The 25,012-nt window shown below is 44.0% G+C and overlaps 1 protein-coding gene across 2 annotated transcripts in view; it reads right to left on the bottom strand.

Annotated features, from left to right (window-relative positions):
• RASA2 (RAS p21 protein activator 2) overlaps positions 1–7,482 on the bottom strand; it is a 216,491-nt gene extending 209,009 nt beyond the window's left edge. For both annotated transcript variants that reach the window (XM_030216595.1, XM_030216596.1), the window contains exon 1: positions 7,338–7,482. In XM_030216595.1, the coding sequence (XP_030072455.1) occupies positions 7,338–7,398 (61 nt within the window). In that variant the 5' untranslated portion in view covers positions 7,399–7,482. The remainder of the gene's footprint in view (positions 1–7,337) is intronic.
• Positions 7,483–25,012: the final 17,530 nt, after the last annotated feature.

Below are 25,012 nucleotides of genomic sequence, written 5' to 3'. Positions count from 1 at the left end.
CAGTGGTCATGCCCCCTCTCCCAATCTGTCACTTGCTCCCACCATTATGGATGCTCCTATCTCTCTGAAGAAAGGCCTTGGCTGGCACAGAGAGAAGTTAGGGCAGGGACCCAGCTCCACTAGCCTGCACAACCTACCACATGCTGAAGGTAGAGAAAATACTGGAGTTTTCACAGAGAGCACTACCTATATACAGTGATGAGGTCACTGGAATAATCAGTTTATTTGCATCTGCTGGAAGGAAGAAATACAACCCACTCGTGTTGACATGTGCAGCTGGATGCTAAGGAAATTACTTTTGTTTGAAATAAGGTCCTCTAGGGATAACTTAAAAAAAAAAAAAGCCACCCGACTCCTCTACAGGTACACCTTTCCAATGCTGATCTGAGCTTGAAGAGGAAGGAAAACGGAGATGAGGAACAAGTGGCTGAAGGCAAAGTCCAGATTCCTTACCTGCCTCTGCTGGTGAGAAAATGTGGGCTTATGAGCATTGGTTTACTGGGAAACTGAATCTTAAAAACTTGTAGGGAAACAAAAAAATGATTGTGGGTTAAACTAATAACATTCGGAGGCACAGTGATCAACGTGGGCTACTATTAAAATGTGTTATTTTACTAAATATATTGAGGTAGATTGGGGAGGGGAGGAGGGAGAGGAAGGATGGAAGGAAGGAAGGTAGGTAGGTAGGTATATCAGACCACAGGAGTCTCCAGTAGCAGACCATGGAACCACCAGCCCTTAAAAAAAAAAAAGTGCACTACTGCTGGCTGGGCCCCTGCCACCTGTGGCTATGCCACTGAAACTAACAAAACACCCTGCCCCCTCCCCCCCCCCCAAAAAAAAAAAGAAGTTCATTTTGTGTTCCTTTGGTCAGGCCCACCCCTACTAATTATATTTCAAGTGCCCTGTCTAAAGCCCTTCTACAATTCTAGAATTTCAGACCTGTATTTCAAGCTGTTTGAAGTATGAAGGGACAGAAGGAATCACAGATATAAGTATACTCTCATCCTTTCTCCAGAGACAAGCAGGATCTTTTTAAAAGTTTTCTCCAATTTTATTTTTATATGAAAAATAACCTGTTCATTCCTTCTGCATTCAGAAGCCCATACATCTAAAGCTGCAAAACTTGAGATCCCTTGTTGATAGGGAAATCTAGTGTGCAGAAGAAGCTATGTGCATCCATGACTCTAAGGGGATGATTGTCAGATTTGCAAGTACAGGTTTTTAACCAAAAATACAAGTTCCACATTGAAGGACACAATAAATAGTGAGGTCTGCGCCCCTTTTTTCAATTATCCCTTTTAAGTAAAGGAAACAGAACCAAGCACTTTCCAGAGAAGAAAGGAGGTGATCATCCCATTCAGTAGCTACACATTAAGAATTTCCTGTAGGAGAAACTATAGTGTTAGTCTCTTACACCATTCATTTCTGGGGCAATATTCGGCTGTCAGCCACCGAGAGATTTTTGTGCCCAGATATTCAGCACCCGGCCATAAACAATGAACATCCATATATGTGGTGCCCAACTATATTCAGACCAGCATCCATAAAACATTACACAACACATTGGTCTTATATTCCACAAAAGCCTATGCAGTTACATGTGGATTACCAAAAAACAAAAAAACCAAAACATAACACCAATTAACTAAAGGGAGGAGTAGCCTAGTGGTTAGTGTAGCGGACTTTGATCCTGGGGAACTCGGTTCAATTCCCACTGTAGCTCCTTGTGACTATGGGCAAGTCACTTAACCCTCCATTGCCCCAGGTACAAAATAAGTACCTGTATATATGTAAACCGCTTTGAATGTAGTTGCAAAATACCACAGAAAGGCAGTATATCAAGTCCCATTTCCCTTTCCCTAAAGAAATCAGCCCACATAAGGTATTATATTTCTATTGTGGATAGGTGGGCATTTGATCATTATTTAACATTAAATAAAAATAATAGTTTGGAGACATGGACAGATCTTTATGCAGAGAACTCCATATTATCAATGGGTGAAAAATTAATGACTGAAATCAGTCTAAAGTGTTAGGGATTATTTTAGACTCAAATCTGTCCTATACTGACGAGATCAATAATTTTTCAAGCTCAGGCAGCTACCCACAATCAGAGCGTCACGTCACCCATAAAATTTTAGGACCTTGGCCCACTGTTAGATTATAGCAATTCCTAATATATGGCAGCAACTCAGTTAAATTGTGGCATTTCAGTTAAGTTTGCAACATGGTTACAACCAACACAAAAAAAACATAGCAGTGATATCTAGTAGAGGTTGCTTTGATTCTGTGTCTAGCTTCATGAAATATCTTCATTGATCCCCTATTAAACAACGGATTAGATTTAAGCTAGTTTGCTTGGTCTTTGAAGCAATTTGTGGCATGAATTCTGAAGATGTAATAGATCTTTTTGTTCTTCCATCTGTTGGGCAGAGTAATCATTTCTTACGCACTTTACAAATTAGCTCTCTCACCACATCTAAAAACATAGGTTTAAAAAGGGTTCATGAGAATTCTTTTTTTTTTTTTTCAGGCAGTCAAGATTTGGAATTATCTCCCTCAAGACATATTAGATCCATTCCATCACATTTTGCTTTTAGAAAGGCGCACCATATATGGGTGTCTCTAGCGTATGCTTATTTTTTAGTGAGTGCTAAAAATGCTAGCGTGCCTTAGTAAAAAGGACCCCTAAATGTAATTCCCTTTTATGTGAAGGCTTATTCTGTTTGTTAATTGCTTCAGATCCTTTGGGAGAGTTGGCAGTATATAAAACATGAATAGAAATAAAAAAAGCTTTTAGTTTTTTTTCTGAATCTTAAATAATCCCTCTGGATCCGAACTAAAATAGGAAGAGAATTTCAAATCAAGGCAGCTTTATAAGACAGAGATGAAGACAGCTGTCTAATTGATTTTTCTAACATTGTTGGATAACTAACCAGTTAACAGAAATATGCAGTTTACTAACTGGGTAACTCGTGGCTCCACCCACTGTCCAGACTGAATTTTCAGCAGCACTACACAGTTAAGTGCAATTACAAATCCAGTTAATTTATTTATTTTAGGTCATTTATACCCCGCCTTTTGCCACAGTGTTGCAGCCCCAAAGCGGCTTACAATGAACTAATAAAATTAAATCAAATCAAAGACAATGAGAAATGGAAGGGTAGAAGGAACAGAAAGAGGAAGGGAATATAAATACAATCTAAACGCAAATTAATGAGTAGGCAGGGAAAGGAAAGCAAAAAGAGGAGGAAGGAAGGAAGGAAAAAGTCTAAAATCAGGTCTTGACTCGCAAAGTCTCAGTTAGGCTGGTGGACAGGGCATCACAGGGAAGCAGCGCTGCATATGCCTTGTAGCGCTATAGAAATGCTAAATAGTAGTAGTAGTAGCCGGCGATTTCAGCAAAGGGCTGCAGTGAAGAAGTGAAAGCTGGCGGTTTCAGCAGGAACCAGCTGTGAGGAAATGAATGTCAGCAGGTAGCAGGTTGAAGACGGGAAAAGGCGGACCTGACGACCAGCACCTCAATGCCCAGGTGATACAATGATCCTCCGGAAGGCTGCCGACAAGAAGCACCGCCCGCCGATCAGGAGAGCCAAATCTCCACACCAGCTCCCCAGGCGATGGCTGCAGCATCCAGGCGTCGCCGATCTAAAAGGTCCAACGGCCCAGCCATAACAGTCAACGGCTGAAGACACTGTTCGGCCGCTAAGCTGAACGCAGTCAAAGACGGCGAGGCACAGGATGCAAACTGGCCCGTCAATGACACCGCCAACGAACAGCACCAACACAGGATCGCCCGGAGTAGAGCATCAGGAACTGGTAAGGCTAGCCAAGAAGACCACGCAGTCATCCACCTCGTGAACAGCCCGAACAGGCGGTCGCAGCTGGCCGGAGACAGGCAGACAGACACGGCGGGAACCTGGCAATTCAAACAGCCGAATGCCGCCTAACAGGCTGCCCACGACACCCCGGACCACGAGAGGCGCAGGACCAATGATGCTGTGCTGATCCATGGTCAAATACCGGCAGTAAACCAGAGGGCCCCGGGAGCTGACAGCTTCCCGTCCCACTATGCGGCGGTCATCTTGTTTAAGTTATGACTCAGTGAGCAGGACTTATCTAGGTAGAAGCCACTCCTACCCAGATATCCCATGGAACTGGTCAGATCCTTTATTTTTAGTAATGTATACAGTAAAATTGTTACCTGACTAAATCCACACGGGAAGGGTTGATGCTGTATCTAGTGCTCACAAATGGATGACGTGTTTCCAGCATCTGGGAGGACCCACCTAGGCAATAGTGATCATCACACGATATGGTTTGATTTAAGAGCAAAAGTGGAGTGCAAACACATAAAACTCAAAGTACTAGATTTCAGACATCCTGAAAAATGGGGTGGGGTGGGGGTGGAATGCCTGAAGAGGGAGCCGATGGCATGGGTAGACAAGAGAAGTGGAAGCACAGTGGTCCAAGCTGAAAGTTGCTATAAATATGGCAATAGATCTTTATACAAAGTAAAATAAACAAAACACAAGAGAAACAGGAAGCCTATATGGTTCTCCAAACAATAATAAGGGCAAAAGAGGCTGCATTCAAGACATACAGAACACAACTAGAGGATCAGAGAAAAGACTACCAGAATAAACTCAAAGAAGCAAAGAGGGAAATACTGCTAGCGAAAGCACAGGCAGAAGAAAAAAAATTACTAAAGATGTAAAGAGGCAACAAGACCTTTTTCAGATATAATGGGGAAAGGAGAAAAGCTAGGAATGGACTAGGAATGGACTTGTAAGACTGAAAGGTGCTGAGAATAGTTATGCGGAGAGTGATGAGGAAAAAGTGAACGTGCTGAATACTTCTGTGTTTACAGAAGAAAATCCTGGAGAAGGACCAAGGGTATATATGGGAAAGGAGCGGATACTGCACCGTTCACGAAGAAAATCTGAAAGTGGACACAGCTATGGGGCCGGAGGGGATACATCTCAGAACACTGAGGGAGCTCAGAGAAATCCTGGTGGGACTTCTTCAGGATTTACTCAATAGATCTTTAGAGATGGGAGAAGTTCTGCGGGACTGCAGACGAGTGGATGTAGTCTCTCTTCACAAAAGCAGGGACAGGGAAGAAGTGGGAAACTACAGACTGGTAAGCCTCATGTCGGTGGTAGGAAAAATAATGCAGTTGCTACTGAAGGAGAAAACAGTTAACTTTCTAGAATCTAATGGGTTGCTGGATCCAAGGCAACATGGTTTTACTAAAGGAAAATCCTGCCAAAACAAATCAGATTGATTTCTTTGACTGGGTGACCAAAGAACTGAATACAGGACATGTGCTAGATGTAATCCACCTGGATTTCTGCAAAGCCTTTGCTACAGTTCCTCACAGAAGACTCATGAATAAGCTGAGAGGGCTAACTTAGAACCCAAAGTGGTGAACTGGACTGGAAACTAGTTGACTGACAGGCATGGTGGTAAATGGAAATCTGCTTGGAGGAAAGGAAGGAGAGTAGGGTGCCTCAGGAGTTGGTACTGGGGCCGATTTTGTTTATTTGTGAGAGACATTACTGATGGGTTAGAAGGAAAAATAGTTTGCCTTTTTGCAGATGACACGAAAATAGCCAATAGAGTGGATACCCTGGAGGGAGTAGAAACCATGAGAAAAGATTTCCAAAAATCTGAAGAACAGTTAAAATTTAATGCGAAGAAATGCCAAGTGATGTACCAAAGGAGATGTACTAGATAGGAGAGGGACCATGGGGTGATGGTGTCTTGAGGATCTCAAGGTGACAAAAACAATGTGACCACAGCCAGAAAGTTGGTAGGCTGCATAGTTGGCAAGGCCCCACTTGGATTATTATGTTCAGTTTTGGAAGCCGTATAGAGCCTGTAGCTCGCCTTTGTAAACACAGGTGTATATGTTTTCTCAGAGAACCAAGTAAATCCAGGACAAATAAACACTTTTGCCTGGGAAAATCAGGGGTGTATAAAAAAAATCATCATAAGAGTAAAGTCCCTGAGATAGAGACATGCACCCTAGCTGGATCCAAGAAATTTTTTTGAGAAAGGTTTGTCATTTTTGAATATTACCCTATTTATGTTATTCAGGAATTTGAGAAAAGCTAAAATAATCATTATTTCCAACAGATGGACTGAATATTGAAAATAATTGTGAGCTTCCATTAAGAAAATACATTAAAGTGTTTTTAAATAATAATTTTATATGGTAAAGTTCTAATAACCCACGTAGCAAAGTCAGTGTGATCAAGAGCAACTACCCTGAAATGAGTGTGATGTTAAAAGATCTGGTACCAGTAAAGACTGAAGAGCCATGTGCCCAACAATCCCAAAATCATTTGTTGCATTTCAATATTCCAGAAGTGAAACGCTTCACCAATTGTATTTGCCCACACAATGAAAAGCAAGAAGACCTTCCCTCTTTTAGTTGACAATTTAAGCATCATTACAGCTCTGGGGAAGACCAATGAATTAAGTTGGTATGATGGACAAGAAATACAAAGGATTTTTTTCCTTTCAGCATGAAATAGTCTTCACAATCAAGATGAGGCCTTTGGTGTTCTAGGTCGCCTTCATTTCAGAGTTGCACGTTGAAGTCTGCACTCATGGTTAAAATATTTACAAAGAAAGATGATTACATGACAGCGATAGTACCAGCATCTCTTCTAACAATACCTGCCCTGCGTCAGCTAGCAAACCATCAGGAAGCCACAACATCCTGTTTCTTGTGACAAACCCTGTCAATCATCTTTCCTTTTCCTCTTATGCCTTGGCCCACCGTTTCTAAAACGATGGAGCTTACAGGTGCTCAGAGCTTATCTTAAATTCTGCAAGGCAAACCCAAAATAATTTTGCAACCCACGCATCAGCACTATACTGTACCAACTTCCTAAACCAGGTGGAGGAAACCCAGCAGTTCACAAATCTTATGAGACACATCTCGGGCCCTTTCTGAGGAGGGGCTTTGCAGCATGTCTTTGCCAGATACAGCCCAAATTCTTACTCGCCCCCACCCCTCATACGGGCTCCCTCCCGAAAACGCAACCGGCACCAGGCTGCGGCACTTTTATTTTAGAGGCAGGCTCTTCCTTTAGAGCGCCGAGCGGCCGTCCCTTACGCTACACCGTGACCACCGAAGAAAGCGCTGCGCGCCCGCCCAGCCGCTTCCCAAAGCTCGCGGAGATCCGAGGGCAACGGTGCACCGGCAGGCTGCAACCACTGCAGGGGGGGGGGGGGGGGGGGAAGACAAGTAGAACTCCTTTAATCACTCTCAGGCCTTCAAGGGCCGGATCGCGGTTATCCCCTCCGCTCCTGGTACTTACAGATCTTGCCCCTCAGGCTCTGCAACACTCGAATCGCCTCCCTGCTGTCCTCTTCCGCCATGGCCCACAGTAGCTCGCCTTTTCCTGGGCTCGAGCCTCACTATACCTTCATCATCATAGCGGCCGAGCCCCGCCCACTTAGGGACCGCGCGCTCCTGTTGGGTGGCTAGAGCTGTGGCCGGGCGGGGCTGTTGGTAGCTTAAGAGCATTGAAATATATATTTTTTTCCCTGTCGGGCGCGCGCACGTTCACTTGTTTTGGCGGTTGTCACGTGCGTTTCTCCAATTACTGACTACGGTAGTGGAAGTGGCTTCGGTGTAGCGTGCTTTAGTATAGTCCAGTGCTGGTGGTTGTGCTGGTGGGGTGCCTTATTTGATCTTGTATGTAGATCGCTTTTATTACGTTTTTCTTAATATATTTCATTTCATATATTGTTCCCGCGTTAGGTTAAATGATGCGTAGGTATCTTTTTTTTATTATACATTCCCCTGCTTTTAAATATTGCAGTTCATAATTCTGACCTCTGTAAAAATGCAGGAACTGACAAGCTGTATGAGAAAGGCACATTTTTAAACTCAGTGCAACGCCAGATTTGTACGCCCCCATGTACAATGAGTCGTGACATTACGGAAGTATTAAAAAGAATCCATAAAATTTGCAGAATCACAACAAGGAAGGTCCGTTTCTGTGCCAGGAGTGGACACGCAGGGCAACTGCTATGGTTACCAGTCTGCCAGCACACAAGCCCAAAACTAAAAGGGATTCCTATGCCTTGGAGTCCAGTTTGTCCAGTGTCTGTACCATTTAGGGATTGCTCAACAGGGTAATTGATTTAATTTACCACCATTCTGTGGTATAAAGTTTTTGTACCTGGGGAAATGGAGGGTTAAGTGACTTATTAGGCTACTCCTGCAGTGGTCTCATGTAAATGATAGAACCTATTAAGATACTTCCTGTAACTTTGTTAAGTGAGATCATAAGCTTTTTGAAAATTGCAAGTAAAGGGTGTCTAGAGGAAGTGTATAAGCAGCAGGGAAAATGTAGCATAGTTAATCCTGTGTCTTACACTAGGACCATACTGAGCTACAGTTGTGCGCTGTGCAACTTGCACACTGGACCTCCCCCCTTTCACTGCCAACTTTGCCATGCCAATGAGAGGAGAATGGACTGGAACCCTCCATATTTGTGCCCTTTGTGGCAACACTGGTCACACAGCCCATGATGTGGCACTGATTACTCCTTTCCAGTAGTCATGGGGTTAATATATTTATAAAAACATATATACCACCCTCTCTGAGCAATAGACATTTGGGACAATTCACAAAGGTATCAAAAATACAAACAATATACAAGAAAACACCATCAAAACTCACATCGTTACTGATACCATTGGGAACAGCCCCTCCCCCCTCCACACACACACATTCACACACTTGACACTAAGGGGAGACCACATAAAACCCAGCCTAATCAAGTCCACTAACAGCCTTTCAAAACTGTTGGAAACAGCAGAAGATTCTTCACCAACCCATCTCCACGTCGGAATTTCTCAAAGTTCTAAAAGACATACAGAATGTGAAGAATGCAGGCCCCAGTGGGTATCTGTTGGATTTCTACAGAATTGGGAGGAATTGGGTCTGTTGCTACAAGCATAGGAACCATGGCTCCTATGGCTACAAGAAATAATTATATGAGAGAAGCTCCAACAGAGATGGGTAAGCTATTAGATGCTAACTATTGAGACAACATGGATTTACCAAAGGGAAATCGTGCCAAACAAACCTCATTGAGTTCTTTGATTGGGTGACAGGAGAATTGAATCAGGGACGAGCTATGGACGTAATCTACTTAGATTTCAGCAAAGCTTTTGACACGGTTCTCCACAGGAGGCTCTTAAATAAACTGGATGGGCTGAAGATAGGACCCGAAGTGGTGAACTGGATTAGGAACTGGTTGACGGACAGATGCCAGAGGGTGGTGGTGAATGGAATTCGCTCGGAGGAGCGAAAGGTAAGTAGTGGAGTGCCTCAAGGATTGGTGCTGGGGCCGATTCTGTTCAATATATTTGTGAGTGACATTGCCGAAGGGTTAGAAGGTAAAGTTTGCCTATTTGCGGATGATACTAAGATCTGTAACAGAGTGGACACCCCGGAGGGAGTGGAAAACATGAAAAAGGACTTACGGAAGCTAGAAGAATGGTCTAAGGTTTGGCAATTAAAATTCAATGCGAAGAAATGCAAAGTGATGCACTTAGGAAGTAGAATCCACGGGAGACGTATGTGTTAGGCGGGGAGAGTCTGATAGGTACGGGCGGAGAGAGGGATCTTGGGGTGATAGTATCTGAGGATTTGAAGGCGACGAAACAGTGTGACAAGGCGGTGGCCGTAGCTAGAAGTTTGTTAGGCTGTATATAGAGAGGTGTGACCAGCAGAAGAAAGGGGGTGTTGATGCCCCTGTATAAGTCGTTGGTGAGGCCCCACCTGGAGTATTGTGTTCAGTTTTGGAGGCCGTATCTTGTTAAGGATGTAAAAAGAATTGAAGCGGTGCAAAGAAAAGCTACGAGAATGGTATGGGATTTGTGTTACAAGACGTATGAGGAGAGACTTGCTGAACTAAACATGTATACTCTGGAGGAAAGGAGAAACAGGGGTGATATGATACAGACGTTCAAATATTTGAAAGGTATTAATCCGTAAACGAACCTTTTCCGGATATGGGAAGGTGGTAGAACGAGAGGACATGAAATGAGATTGAAGGGGGGCAGACTCAAGAAAAATGTCAGGAAGTATTTTTTCACGGAGAGAGTAGTGGATGCTTGGAATGCCCTCCCGCGGGAGGTGGTGGAAATGAAAACGGTAACGGAATTCAAACATGCGTGGGATAAGCATAAAGGAATCCTGTGCCGAAGGAATGGATCCTCAGGAGCTTAGTCAAGATCGGGAGGCGGGGCTGGTGGTTGGGAGGCGGGGATAGGGCTGGGCAGACTTATACGGTCTGTGCCAGAGCCGGTAGTGGGAAGCGGGACTGGTGGTTGGGAGGCGGGGATAGTGCTGGACAGACTTGTACGGTCTGTGCCAGAGCCGGTGGTTGGGAGGCAGGGCTGGTGGTGGGGAGGTGAGGATAGTGCTGGGCAGACTTATACGGTCTGTGCCTGTGCCAGAGCCGGTGGTTGGGAGGTGGGGCTGGTGGTTGGGAGGCAGGGATAGTGCGAGGCAGACTTATACGGTCTGTGCCCTGAAGAGCACAGGTACAAATCAAAGTAGGGTATACACAAAAAGCAGCAAATATGAGTTATCTTGTTGGGCAGACTGGATGGACCGTGCAGGTCTTTTTCTGCCGTCATCTACTATGCTAACTATTGTTATGGAGGAATCAGGAGATGTGGAGGCTTATTATCCCATTTCCTTGATTAATGTTGATATGGGATTATTAGCAAAGATTTTGCAGCATAGGTTGGAGGGATTGGTCTTAATACTTATTCACCTAGATCAGACAGGTTTTGTATCATGCTCGGGCATGCTCAGTGTCATTAAAACCAGTGTGCACAGCGATTGAAAACAGAACAGGGTGCCAGGCAATGTGAGACCAGCGCGGGACAAATGCTTTAGCTACCTCACCAGATAAGGTACATTCACAGTGGCGGGGGGAAGCAGCAGAGGGGGAGAAGCAGCGTCAAAAGGAGGTGGTGGGAAGGCGGTAGCAGCTGGGGGGCGGAAGTGGTGGCGGGAAGGCAGCGGAGGGGAGGTAGGCCAAAATGTGCCCCCCCCCCCCTCCCGTCAAGGTCTGGCTACACCCCTGCTGCCAACTAATACATGTTGCTATGATACAGTGGCACCCTGCAACTATACTGTAAAATGAATCCTTTCAAATTTGTTGACTGTGATATTTAATGGTTAGATATGTTTAATTTTATTATTCTTTCCAAATGAACAGGAATGTTTGGATACTGCTCCATTCAAACCACTCCCTCCGTTCTCCGTTCCAGGTCACACAGATATAGATGTGTAAGTGTGTGATCCAAAGGAGGTTGTAAAGAGTTCCATGAGCCAAGCTCTTTGGTTTATCTATGTGGGACAAAGGGAAAGATGTAGTGTCATCAGCAAGTGCTACCTTCTCTCTCCAGTACCGTGGTTTCAGAGCCTCTTTGAGAGTTGGTAAGACCCATAGATTGCTGATCTCTGCATTAGGGACTAAGCGTCTTCTCATTTTACTGAATCCTTAGAGGGCCCTGACTCCATGCATGGGAGAGAGAGAGGGGATAATGTTATTTAAATACCTCAGAATAAACATGATATTCAAGAAGCAAAGTCATTTCAGAGAAAAGTGCTCTGGAACATGAGGTCATCAGATAAGGCTTCAAGGGAATAGACAGGATCACCATCAGAAAACATGGCTTCACTGAAAACATGTTGGAAGAGTCCCAGTGGAGGTGGCAGAAATAAAAACAGCAATGGAATTCAAGAAAGCTTGAGACAGGCATAGAGAAACTTGCAAAAAAAATTTAAGGGCACTGTAAGAAGAAGGAAACGGGAAAGACAAGATGTGCTGAAACATAAATGCACTTAGCACTATTCTATAAACCTCGCCTATAATTAGATGTAGTTTATAGCATATATATATAGTGTCCATCCCCACGGCTACAATTTAGGCGAGACCATGTACGTTAGCTAAAACGTGGTGTAAATGCCTGCACCTAACTTAGGTGTGGATCGGACATATTTTATAACACCTTGCGTAATTTTTAAGAACACCCATGACCCGCCCAAGCTCCTCCCAAGGACACACCCTCTTTTGAGATCTGCATTTTAGAATTTATGTGCACCACTTTACAGAATATGCTTAGAAAGTTGCATGCGTAAATTCTAATTAGTGCCTATTAGTGCCGATAATTGTTATTGGCTAATTAGTGGCGCCGATTGGCTTGTTAATTAAGCTGCGCATGCAAATTGGCTGCTTGGCCAATTTGCACATACAGCTTTAGTCGCCATATATAGAATCCAGAGGTATATGTTTGCTTCACTAAATAAGAGGAACATTCAGTATACATTTAAAATTACTTTTCCACATCAATTACATATAAATATTTTCATATTATTAGAAGATGTAAATGTTCTGAGGGTAGCTCTCTTATCGGTACTCAGAGTGGGTAAGGATGAAAATAGATTTAGTCGGGGGAGTAGCTCTGCACATGTTACTTTCACAGACAAAGACACTGGCAGAGCTGCAGTAAGAATGTAGGCACAAAGAGACAAGTGCTCTTAACTATGGTACTTCTGGCTCACTGTAGCAAATAGTGCTAGCCATCAGAAAGCTGGAGCTAGACAGGATGGGGACCAGGGCAGAGGCTAGGGAGGGGGCCCCAAAGCTTGCTTGCAGGCTGTCTCTCTTTCAACTTTAGGCAGGTTTGGGACCCCCTTTTAACATAGGGGCCCATGGCAATTGCCCTGTTTGCCCACCCTGGCCCTGCTAGCCATTGTATGTTATGTTAAATTCTTCACACACACCTCTGCTTTAAGAGACTGATTGTGACTAGTGTATGTATAAATTACACCAGTTTCCTATGGGAAAGTGTGGGCATATATTTCTTTTGAAAATAAAAGCACAGAAAGTGTATGCACATATTTACACTTGCTATTTAGTACATACAAATTTCCTGTTTATTTTGTATGCATAAAAAGTACATGCACAAATATAAAAGTTTTGCCATACTGGGTCAATTCAAAGGTCCATCAGGTCCAGTATCTTGTTTCTAACAGCGGCTAATCCAGGTCACAAGTACCCGACAGAATCCTAACAAGTACCACTTACCCTCAGAGATATGCAGTGTCCTTCCCCAAATCTATCTTAATAATGGTTTATGTTCCTCCAGGAACTTGTCCAAACCTTTTTTAAACCCACATACAACTAACTGCTTTTACCACATCCTCTTGCAACAAATTCTGGAGCTTAATCATTCATTGAGAGAAAAACAATTTCTCCTATATGCCTTAAAAGTAGTACTTAGGGGTCCTTTTACCAAGCCGCAGGAAAAAGGGCCCTGCGCTAGTGTCAGGGGCCGTTTTTCCTGTGCGCCAAGGGTCTTTTTCCCCCAGTGGGTAGAAAGCCCCCAGAGAACTCTTACTGCATGGCTAAGTGGTGGGGAGCCCTTATCGCCACCCATTGAGGTGGTGATAAGGGCTCCCACACTAACCCACCAGTAACCGGGCAGCGCGTGGTGATGCCCGATTACCATAGTAACATAGTAAATGACGGCAGATAATCGACCTGTACAGTCCATCCAGTCTGCCTAACAAGATAAACTCATTTTACATGGTATGTGATACTTTATATGTGTACCCGAGTTTGATTTGTCCTTGCCTTTCTCAGGCACAGACCGTAGAAGTCTGCCCAGCACTGTTCTTGTACTAAAAGTTCTGAAGCTAATGTCGAAGGCCCTTTAAATTGACACTCTAGCCCATCCCTATCTATTCAGGCATAGACTGCTAAGATTCCATGGATCCATTCCTTCTAAACAAGATTCCTTTGTGTTTATCCCACACATGTTTGAATTCCATTACCGTTTTCATCTCCACCACCTCCTGTAGGAAGGCATTCCACATATCCACCACCCTTTCCATGAAAAAATACTTCCTGACCTTACTTCTGAGTCTGCCCCCCTTCAACCTCAAGTCATGGTTACCACCATGCAAGCCATTTCTGAGGGTTTTTTCCCCTGGAAATGTTGCATGCTCGGGGCGGGACTACCGCCGGCAGCCGCATTGGGCTGATGGTAGTCCTGAAAGAGCGAGCGGTAAGCCCGTGCTCTGTAAAAGGACCACGTAGTAACTTCATACTATGTCCCCTAGTCATACTTTTTAAGACTAAAAATTGATTAATTTAGCCACTCCAATCCTCTCTGGATTTTATAGAATTCAATTATATCTCTCCTCAGCCATCTCTTCTCCAAGCTGAAGGGCTCAGACCTCCCTAACGTTTCCTTTTATGAAAGTTATTTCATTCCTTTAATGCATAAGTCCAAACCTCACCTCCAGTAAATCCTTACAGACATGCCAGATAAACTTACGTTTATACAGTGTATGTGTATCCGTTTAAGAACATAAGAATAGCCATACTGGGTCAGATCAATGTCCATCTAGCCCAATATCCTGTTTCCAACAGTGGCCAATCGAAGTCACAAGTACCTGGCAGAAATCCAAATAGTAGCAAGATTCCATGCTATCAATCCCAGGGCAAGCAGTTTTTTCTCCATGTTTGTCTCAATAGCAGACTATGGACGTTTCCTCCAGGAACTTGCCCAAACCTTTCTTTAAACCCGTAAGAACATAAGTGGTGCCATACTGGGACAGACCAAAGGTCCATCAAGCCCAATGTCCTGTTTCTGGAATTCTTTGCCAGAGAATGTAGTAAAAGCAGTTAGCTTAGCTGGGTTTTAAAAAGGTTTGGATAGCTTCCTAAAAGTCCATAAGCCATTATTGAAATGGACTAGGGGAAAATCCACTGCTTATTTCTAGGTTAAGCAGCATAAAATGTATTGTACTGTTTTGGGATCTTGTCAGGCATTTGTCACCTGAGTTGGCCACTGTTGGAAACAGGATGCTGGGCTTGATGGACCTTCAGTCTGTCCCAGTATGGCAATACTTATGTACTGTTTTCCTTACACTGTTTTGTTACTGTTTTGTTTGACCTCGTTTTCGTCCTCCTTGGGCTATTCCATATGGAGGATTGAACGTACTAAGTTCATCCAGAAGATTCTGAATTGTTTTTCTTACTTCCATTGTCACCCAGTCCCATGGGGGTCTGGTCTGGGCAGGCATCAACAGCCGCAATTTGAAGCTAATTCCCATAACTACTGCTTTCTGTCTTTCTGGATCTAGGTATATTCTGGGCCATTTATGTTCCCACATATAGTCTGTTAGAATCTATCAGTATTTTATGCACCAAATGAGTGTCTGGTGTGTGTTTAGTTTTGTTTAGTTAGTAAAATAAGGAATACTTGAAAATAAAGACAGAAATAGATTTCAGATAGAAAGATATTTATTCTTACCAAAGTTTCAATTCAGTACAGGCATCGGACGGATTCTGGGTTCAATGGCACAGCGCTCCGCCGTCTGAGAAGTGCTGAGGACGACTTCTCAAATTAAGCCAAAATCTCTCTTCTTTTATACACTTACCTCTCCATAGAAGTCTATGGAGGGGTACAATTTTGTCAGTTATTTCTCAATTTCTGCGGTTATACTTTCGCGTCCTGCCATCTGTGCATTTGTACCCAGCTCCTTCCGTTCCATCTATTTCAACAGGTTGCCACATTTTCCGGTTATGTCAACATGTTTTTAGAACAAACTGTTTTTGCGGTTACTAACATATTTTTCTGCTGAGATACCAGTTTCACATAATGTTTTTGCAACACCTCTCATCACATCTTCTGATCTCTGTATCATTTTATACATTAATATAAAAAATAAACCCCATTTTGAGAGCCACATTTTTTTCCATTTTATCCATCATTCTTTCATTACAGGTGCTACATTTTATTTGAATATTGTACCTGTTTGTGTTAAGACTCATTGTTCAGACCTGCTTTCTGCAGATTCTCAAATATTAATTCATTTGTTACTTGTTTGGCCTAATCAGTACTTTTTCAGATGTTTTTGGCTCTGTGGCTTTGTCCATCACAATTCCAGTGGTAGATCTAAAACCAGGCCATATATTAACATTCCCCTCTTCACCCTATCCTATAGGGTGACACCAGGGTTAATGTACCATGGTACCATCCATTCCAGAAGGTATCCTACAAGGCCATCAAATTTTCTGTGTCTCAATGCAAACCGGTACAGTCTGAATTATTTGGTTTCAGATTACCATCCTGACACCACTTCAATTATTTCTATCCTTCCTGCTTATCTATATCTATGGTTATACAAAAACTTATAGTTACTATACTTCTACCCTTTAATATGCAGATTCTATCTTATTCTTACCTATTTTATCATTAATTCTTTGGTTATATACTGATCATATCTTATCTTATAAAGCTTTATATGGTTATATTGTATCCCTGTGTGTGCTATTACCTGATTATACAGATGCAGACATCTCTCTAGTGTCTCTAGCAGTTGCATAGCGATTGGTCCTTCTCAGAGGGAGATAGTCCAATGTGTCATCTCCTGTGGTGTTGGGAAGGAGATTTTCGTACAGGACATATTGTCCTGCTGTTGTCTTTTTCGTGATTGCGGTTTCAATTAAGCGTTCTACTAAGCCTCTAGCACAAGGGATTATGCAACACCCTACTAGCACAAAAATTGCTACCACTATGATTATAGTTGTGGCTGCTGAAATGATAAATGTCTTCCATTTACCAAAAGCTTTATCCATCCAACCGGTCCAGGATGTATCAACGCCAGAGTTTTCTGCCAATTCTTGTGACAGTGAGGTTAAGCCTTCCAAAGCTCTGGTGATTGATCCATCTGGAGCTGTATTGTTGGGGATAAAGGTGCAACACTGTGTACCTATCTTTTGGCACACCCCGCCATCCGCTGCTAGAAGTTGGTCAAGAACTAATCTATTTTCCAACGTCATCCTGCTGGTGGCGTCTAATTGTGTTGCAATTCCTTTAACTGCGTCCCTAGTGTAGTTCACAAATCTCTGCTGGTTGTAATATATATAATTAATCCAGTCTACGTTCTTATTGATAGTAGCCCACCAAAAGAAGGTAGATTCGAATCCCGCAGCTATTTGGTTTCTGGCTTTGAACTCATCAGGGACCCCTCTTGGAACTCCAATAGCATCTATATAGACCCGATCATCAAAAGATCCAGGCATTGCATCTCTCTTCACTCGTGAGGAAGAGCTGCTGTGAGGAGGGAGTAAGGATGCTATTATGATTGGAATTACCAATTTTACCAAGGCACATCTGCCTGTCCAACTTCTGTGAAGTGTATGGTGGATAGTATGGGCTCCACAGTACCACCATATGTCAGCTCTAGCTTGTGAAAAGTCTGTGAGATTAAGATTTCGCAGACTATTTTTTCCTAAGGTTGTGTTACAATTAGTCAAATTTCCTAAAAACCGTGTATTTCTCTTTTCATATCGTTCTATACATGTATGATATCTGGTAGCAGGATCTGGAATCCTGAATGCAGGTGGAACCCTCATCCGAAGGGGCAAGTAGGGGTGGTGCTTGTCAAGATGCTGACAAGACTGATTGACTTTTTCTTTTACCTGCAATAATTCTAACATACACCAAAAACCATCTGGATCATTGTGGAGATCTAAAGGGAAAGGAACTACCGTTGGTTCTGCTCTTGCATGGGAACAAAAATAACAATTAGAGACATTCAAGCTCTTTGTAGTATAATGTGCCCATTCGAGCCATAGGTTTGTTTCTCCAAATCCTGTTTCTAATGCTATTAAATCTTTGGAATTATTAATTGGCACGATCTGGTAAGGAATTTTTACTTCTGGGATCTTTGTTGGCACCAAGGGATTCTTTGTTGGTTGGGCTGGGGGTGGAACAATCTTGAACGTTCCAACTGGATCTCTACCTGTGGCATCAATTCCTATGGAATAAGTTCTGTATGTAGTGGCTGTTACTCCTCTGAAAGTGATAGCCACTTGGTTGCATTTGGTCATTGCACAAAGGCCAGTCACTCGTAATTTCATGATGGAAATGCTCTTTTTGAGATCTGGAATCTCACTACCTGAGTAGGGAACCCATGAACCTGTATACCACCATACCTGTGCCCAACTTCCGCAATTGGAGAAGGGACACAGGTATACCTCAAAAGCTGACAAGTATTGCTGTACAGGATGTGCCCCACACATTGTGTAAGCACAGACATCAAGGGTTATTGTGGTTGTGTCCGTGGTGGTGGGTAATGCTATTTCGTAAGGGGTAATGAATTGTTTTAGAAAACTTTCTAGCTGCTGTGTTCCTTGTATCATGGGCATGGTGAGCGCACACAACAGGAGGAAGACTAAGGACTTCATGTTGGTAGTTTTCATGGTTAAATGTAAGACCTGGATTGTACCAAAGGTAATTGGCGGTTAATGAAAATGAGTAACACAATAAATCCTAGGGTCCTAACCAGAACTGTAATTGCTATAATTAATATTCCTAGGTATACCAAAGCTTGATATATCATTAGGAAGAATTTGGGTTGGGTTGGTAAATTCTAATAACTGGGTAGGGTGGGTAAATTCTAACAGCTCCTCTTTCAGGAGGGTCGGGGATATCGAAAATACTGTATACTTCCAAAGGTCCCAATCCAACCTCTCTAATGAACACAAAGGGTATCCAATCAGTGCCCAGTACGGCGTATGTGATAATCCAAAAATCTACAACGTCACCAGTTTCTGGTCTTATTAGGAGGTCGTCAGTTTGTTCTATTTGTAAACCTAAGGTTCCTCCAAACAGTATCACAGTGTCTGTAACCGTTCGGCTAGGACCTAGTGTCCAATTCTCAAACAAAGGTTCACACAATGTCAGATATCGGGTGAAGGGGTCCCAATTGGGATCGTCTTCTGGAGCTGGGTCCCAATGAGGATGTATTAACTCTCTTAGATCAAAAAGGTACTCTGGGGGTTCAGGGATTAAGTGTACACCTATACTAAAAGGCGATGGTGGGGGAGAATCAGGTGGAGAGGGCGGGTTATCTGGTAAATTCTGGGACATATATTGATGGTTACTTAAGGATGATGAGCTATCTGGGAGGTCGAGTGGCTGGGACGGTGATGTTTGGAGTGGCTAAAGTAGTATTCGTGGGAGGAGGAGCGTCACTAGGAGGAACCAGAGAATAAGGAGGAGGGGTGGGTCGTAATTCAAGCAAGGTAATATTATCCTCAAAAGTAGTTGTAAGATTGGGGACAATATGGACCGAGCTACTGATATTATTGGGAACAGTTGTAGAATGCAAAACAGGAGAATCAGTGAGGACAGGAGTAGTCGCAGAGGTTGCAAAAGGCTCTGGAGGATTGCCAGCTGAAAAGTCTGTCGTGGCAGATGTATCTGCCCAGGGGGTGGGATGACTGGTGGCAATGGGACCTATCTTTGAGGTCGTCTGGGGGGATCTGTATCCAAACAGGCGGGTAAATGCGGTGTATTGTTGGGGCTCTGTGTAGGCTGCTGTAGTAGGTGATGGAGCAGGAGTAGATGTAAGTACCGAAGTAGTTACAAGTACTGCTGGAGTAGTTGCAAGTACAGAAGTAGTTGCAAGTACTGCTGGGGTAGTTACAAGTACCGAGGTAGTTGCAAGTACCGTGGCGTTTCCGGCTGGCAAGGTAACGTTGCCAGTGGGAAAGGCAGTAAGTGTGATCCAAAGATCCAGGAGGTTACTGTCAGCAGTATAGGTAAACAGGGTAGTGAAAAACAAAACCAAACCTATACAAAGTAGGATGATGCACACAAGTCCAACAGCAAACAATCGAGCAGATGGAAAGCAGAAGAAGAGGGTGTATTGATGTAACACCGTCACAGCTGCTGAGACAACGCTCGGACGGGTGCTGGTTCCGTCCGTGTCGTCAGGATTGGTGTCGCCTTCCAAATAGGTGTCGTCGAAGTCGTTCGACCAATGGGAATTGGTTTCAGATACCTGCTCAGAGTTACACTTATCAACAGGGTAAAGTCCAATGTCCAGTGGGTCTGGTGGATCAGGTTCCTTGATATTGTCGAGGGCAGCAAGGTTCTCAGCAGTTGGTTCCCTGCGGAGACTCTTACCAGCGGGGGAGGGTGGTGGTATCAACACTTTCACAGGAGTGGTTGGAAAGGGTGGTATTGGAATAGGAACTTTATGTAGAGAAATAGTCTGTAAGGGAATGAGTTCTTCTGGAGTGAAAATCGGCGGAAATTGCTGTGGCATTTATCTGACTTGATTCGGGAAGTACAAATGTAGAATGTCAAGCAGCTCACAGATGTTGCTGTGCAGATTCTGTACTGTGGAAACCGCAACAGACTCTTGTTCTTCCGGATTCAATTGTCCTGCTAAGTTGCGGATTTGGGTGAGATCTTCTGCAAGGTTACGGATTCGGATGAGACGGATGTGAAGATCTACGTATGGAAGTGGGAGTGCTGGAACAGTTGGAGGAAGAGGTGAGGACGGCAACTCAAAAGCAGGTTCCAATACCGGTGGTTGTTCAGATGGTGACTCTGGAGAATCAGCGAAGGTTTGGATGACAATGTCAGCCAGATCAAGGAGGTGGGATTCAGGAGATGGATGGTCTAAGTTGATTAAGTGGTTAAGTCTTTGGTCGAGTTGGTCAAGATGGTTCAAGAGTGTTGGATGTGGGGTCGGTGGTCTTGGGCTCAGTGGTGGTGGAGATGGAGTTTGTGGTGGGACTGGTCTCTCCAGTGACTGTTGTGCTGGAAACATCAATGGAAACATCCAGGAGGCCTGATTGGGTATTTGGATAGGCGCGGATATCTTTCAGATGGACCCAGGATGTGTGGTCCTCAAGCTTGGCAGCTGTGGCTGACAGAGCTTCTATCTTGAAGGGCCCAACGTAGATGGGATCTCGCCAGGTCTTGTGCGTGTAATAACGCCGGTGCACTAGATCACCCACTTTATAAGGGGGGGATCTATTGGCATCACAATCCCCTCTTCTGTCCGAAATGGCCTGTGGAATTGAGGACAGAGAACTTACAATAGTCTGCAAGATATCCCAATATACTGAGTATTGATCGGGTACTTGAGTGTCTGGATTGCCAGGTAGGAGTCGCATCTGGCGACCTGTACATAATTGGAACGGCGTCAGTTTAAGGGAAGAGGATGGAGTGGCACGGAGAGATAACAGTGCCAAAGGGAGGGCATCAAGCCAATTCTTTATCCCATTTGCCATAAGCTGACGCATTTTTGTTTTGAGTAACCCATTGTATCTTTCAACCAAACCATTACTGGTGGGTTTGTAAACACAGACAGTTCTATGTGTAATACCGAGTGCTGGAAGGAGGTTCTGCAGGAGTTCATTCACAAAGTGTGTACCATTATCTGTGGTAATTTTGCCAGGAATACCAAATCGAGGAATAATTTCATTACACAGTGACTGTGCCATGGTTTGTGCGGTTTCTCTAGTGCAAGGGAAAGCTTCCACCCACTTAGAGAAACCGTCCACGCAGACAAGCAGATACCGTTTACCACGAACGGGTGTCTGCATATCTGTGAAATCAATATACCAGTGTTGGCCAGGTCCCTGGACAACAGGCAAATGACCGGAAGGGATGACAGGTCCTCGTTTAGGTGTATACAGAAAACATTTGTAGCAATTATGAACTACGGTGTGACACATGGGCATCATTTGGGGAGCCCATAGCTTGGAAGATAATTGATCATACAGTGTATTAGCATTTAAATGTAAAGGATAATGGAGGGCATGCAAAAGAAGGGATAAAACATGCTGTGAAACACATAATTGACCATTAGGATGGGTCCAAAGACCATTTGGATTAAGAAAACATCCAGCTTGCTTCCACAAAGTGAGTTCTGCTTTTGACAGAGAGGAAGTGAGGGTGGTAGAGAAGTCTGAGGTTAGGGATTCAGAGGGAGGGGACGTAACAGGGGGCTCTGATTCAGGAGATAGTAAGGAGGTTATGACAGGAGGTACAGGGAAAATAGGTGGGGTGTTTGGAGAGGAGGATTCAGAGTGTGTGGAGTCCGAAGGAGTAGAAGGAGGTGTGTCAAGGGGAGGCACTTCGGTTGCAATTACCGGAAGCGCCACATCCGTAGGGGACACGGAAGGAAGGCTGGAAAAGGAAGTGACCTCACGGGCTAGTTCATCAGCAGCATGGTTCCCATTAATGGCGAAAGAAAAAACTGTCTCCTGATGAGCTTTAATCCAGGAGATACTGGTGCGGAGGCCTTTTTGATGGCGCTTCTCCAACGCATCAAAAAGTGCAGTCCACAAAGGTAAGTGACTGAGAGGTTGTCCCGTAGAGGAAATCATACCCCTCTGGTTCCATTTGCGAACATGGGAATGCAAGGAAGCAAAAACATAGTCCGAGTCGGTGACAATGCTCAAATCTGAGTGTAGTGCTTTATACAGTAAGACGTATAAAACCGCTGCAAGTTCTGCGGTTTGGGCTGTAAATGCATCTGGTAACCTGAATTGTATAGGATCCAGTATGTGTTCTTCCGGTGTATAATGGAGGGCGGCAAAGCCAGCAACTCCGTTTTGCTGAGAACCATCTGTAAACCAAACCTCGCCACTCTGCAAGATTTCTGAATGCAGATGGAGGGATTCGGGAACAGACAATTGGGTAGTGCACTCATGGGGAAAGATAGCATTCTGTGCTGTTTCTGTTACAGTGAGTAATGGATCTAGGCGTTGAAGGTCAGTTAACGTTAATGGGTGAATAGAGTGCACTACACTGAACAAAAGTACTTGATACTTTTGCAATCGGCAGACAGTCATGTGACTAATCTGTTTGTCCAACAGATATTTTACATCATGGGACGTGTGAAGAATCACCGGAAGGTGAGGAATGTAGCTGTATAATTTCGTGACAGCTGTGCTGGCGGCAACAAGGCCTTTCTCACAAGTGGCAAAGGCTCTTTCAACAGGTGAAAAAGTACCTGAAAGGTAACCACAGGCAAGATCATCATGTTCTTGAGTGATTAGGCAAGACCAAGTAGTCTCAGTATGCACAACCCAAAGGTGCACATCCTGAGAAACATCAATAGTTGCTAATGGTGAGGAAAGCATAACATCTTTCACAAGAGCCATAAGATCTGATGTTTCCTGAGCTGTGAAGTTAATGGGTTCTCGTTTAATTTTCTGTTTACCTTGTAGTTTTATATAAAATGGCTGTGTTCGAGCTGAATAATTGGGTATCCAAAGGCGACAAAAATTCAACATGCCAAGGACACCTCTGAGATCAGAAACGGTAGTGGGCATTCGCAAGGAGGATACATGTTGGAGAGTATCGGGACCTAGGCCCTTCTGACGGGGGCCTATGTGGTGTCCAAGGAAGGTAACATGTGTCTGAGCTATTTTCAATTTCTTTCTGTTAACTTTATAGCCTTTCGTAGCAAGGAAGCCAAGGAAGTCACAGGTGACCTGGACGCATGTGTCAAAGTCAGGGCAGGTAATGAGCATGTCGTCTACATATTGTACAATAGAGGTTTGTGGTGGGAGATCGTATCGGTACTGTTTGAATTCCTGTATGTGTCCTGCTAAAGTTTGCGAAAAGACTGTTGGACTGTCAGTAAATCCCTGGGGGAGACGGGTCCACTGATATGTTGTGTTATTGAATTGGAAAGCCGTTAACGGGCGGCTTACAGGGTCAAGGGTGATGGAAAAGAAGGCATTGGATAGGTCAATGGTGGAATGATATGTCTGCAAGGAAATACTGTTGAGGAGTGTAGTTGGGTTTTCCACGTTTGGAAATACCGCGTAAGTGAGGTCATTTAGCGCGCGTAAGTCCTGTACTATACGGAAGGCGCCAGGCTCTTTCTTTGGCACTGGGAATAATGGAGTATTGTATGGTGAATTACACTTCTCAATGATGCCTTGCTGTAATAAGGAATCAATTTGTTCCTGAGCTCCAGCAATAACTTCAGGTTTTAGCGGATACTGGGCAATTTTAGGGCCTTTGCAACCCGGTAGCAGCTGAATACGATGGGGAGGGCCTTTAACCTCACCATAAGGTTTCTCAGGTGTGGCCCAAAGAAAACCTGGTAGATCATTCAGTGCAACCTCTATTTGTTTCTCAACCATAGAGGTGACAGCCATCATGAGTGAAGTGGTTTCATTAGGGGAAGGATCAAAATGGATTTCAAAGTGAAACAATGTCAACAGATCTCTCCCAAGTAAATTGACAGGGCACAACGGAGCATACAAAAAGGGAGCAGATAGTTGTTGATCCGCATAGGTAATTGACAAGGGCTCAAGCAGGGGTGTGTCTGTAGGGACACCATCAAATCCTGTGGTGGTAACATTGTTAGGGGAAACTTTAAGAAGTTTCTGCAATTTGTGCGGGACATGGGCCAGCACAGAGCGAGAGGCGCCTGTGTCAATTAAAAAGGGAACGGGGACATCACAGATTAACAAGGTGATTATGGGATCATCCAATCCTGCAGCAGTGTGGACCACGCCTAGTCACTGTGGGCGGCGTTGGTCGGGGTTCCATAAAGGGAATGATTGGCGTTCAGGAGGATTTTTGCGCATTTGATTTCTAAGTCTATTTTGTGGTGGTAACGAACATTCCCGTGCATAATGACCATACTGATGACAACGATAGCATAGGACATCGAAATAGCGATCAGGACTAGGTCGAGAACGATAATCTATTGGTCGTCGATTGTCATCATTAGGGCCCCTTGGGGGACCTCGCTGCGGTTGAGCGTGACGACCTCGTTCTTCTGGGTAATTAGTTCTGCGGTCTGGGTGATAGGGCCGTGGGCCCTGAGTTCGGGTGTTATTGTCATAGCGTTGATCAGCATACATAACAATAACAGGGGGAGTGGTCTCGGGGGTATTGGGATCTGTGTCAGAGTTCTTAGAGGCTCTCTTTTCTTTGAGATCTTCAGTTTGTAGCACTTCCAGGTTAGTGTGTACTGTCTTACGATGTTGGGCTTCATCTTGCTTGTTTTTAATAAGCTTTCTGCAATGATGAAGGATGTGTTCACGAATCTTTGGCCATTTTTCTAGTTGGAGACCAACTGTGTCCTCTAGTTTGTTTTTAATCT

This window comes from Microcaecilia unicolor, chromosome 10, assembly GCF_901765095.1.
Source record: "Microcaecilia unicolor chromosome 10, aMicUni1.1, whole genome shotgun sequence".
Lineage (NCBI taxonomy): Eukaryota > Metazoa > Chordata > Amphibia > Gymnophiona > Siphonopidae > Microcaecilia > Microcaecilia unicolor.
The sequence above is the reverse complement of the archived record's forward strand: the minus strand, read 5'-3'. Positions and strand labels throughout refer to the sequence as shown.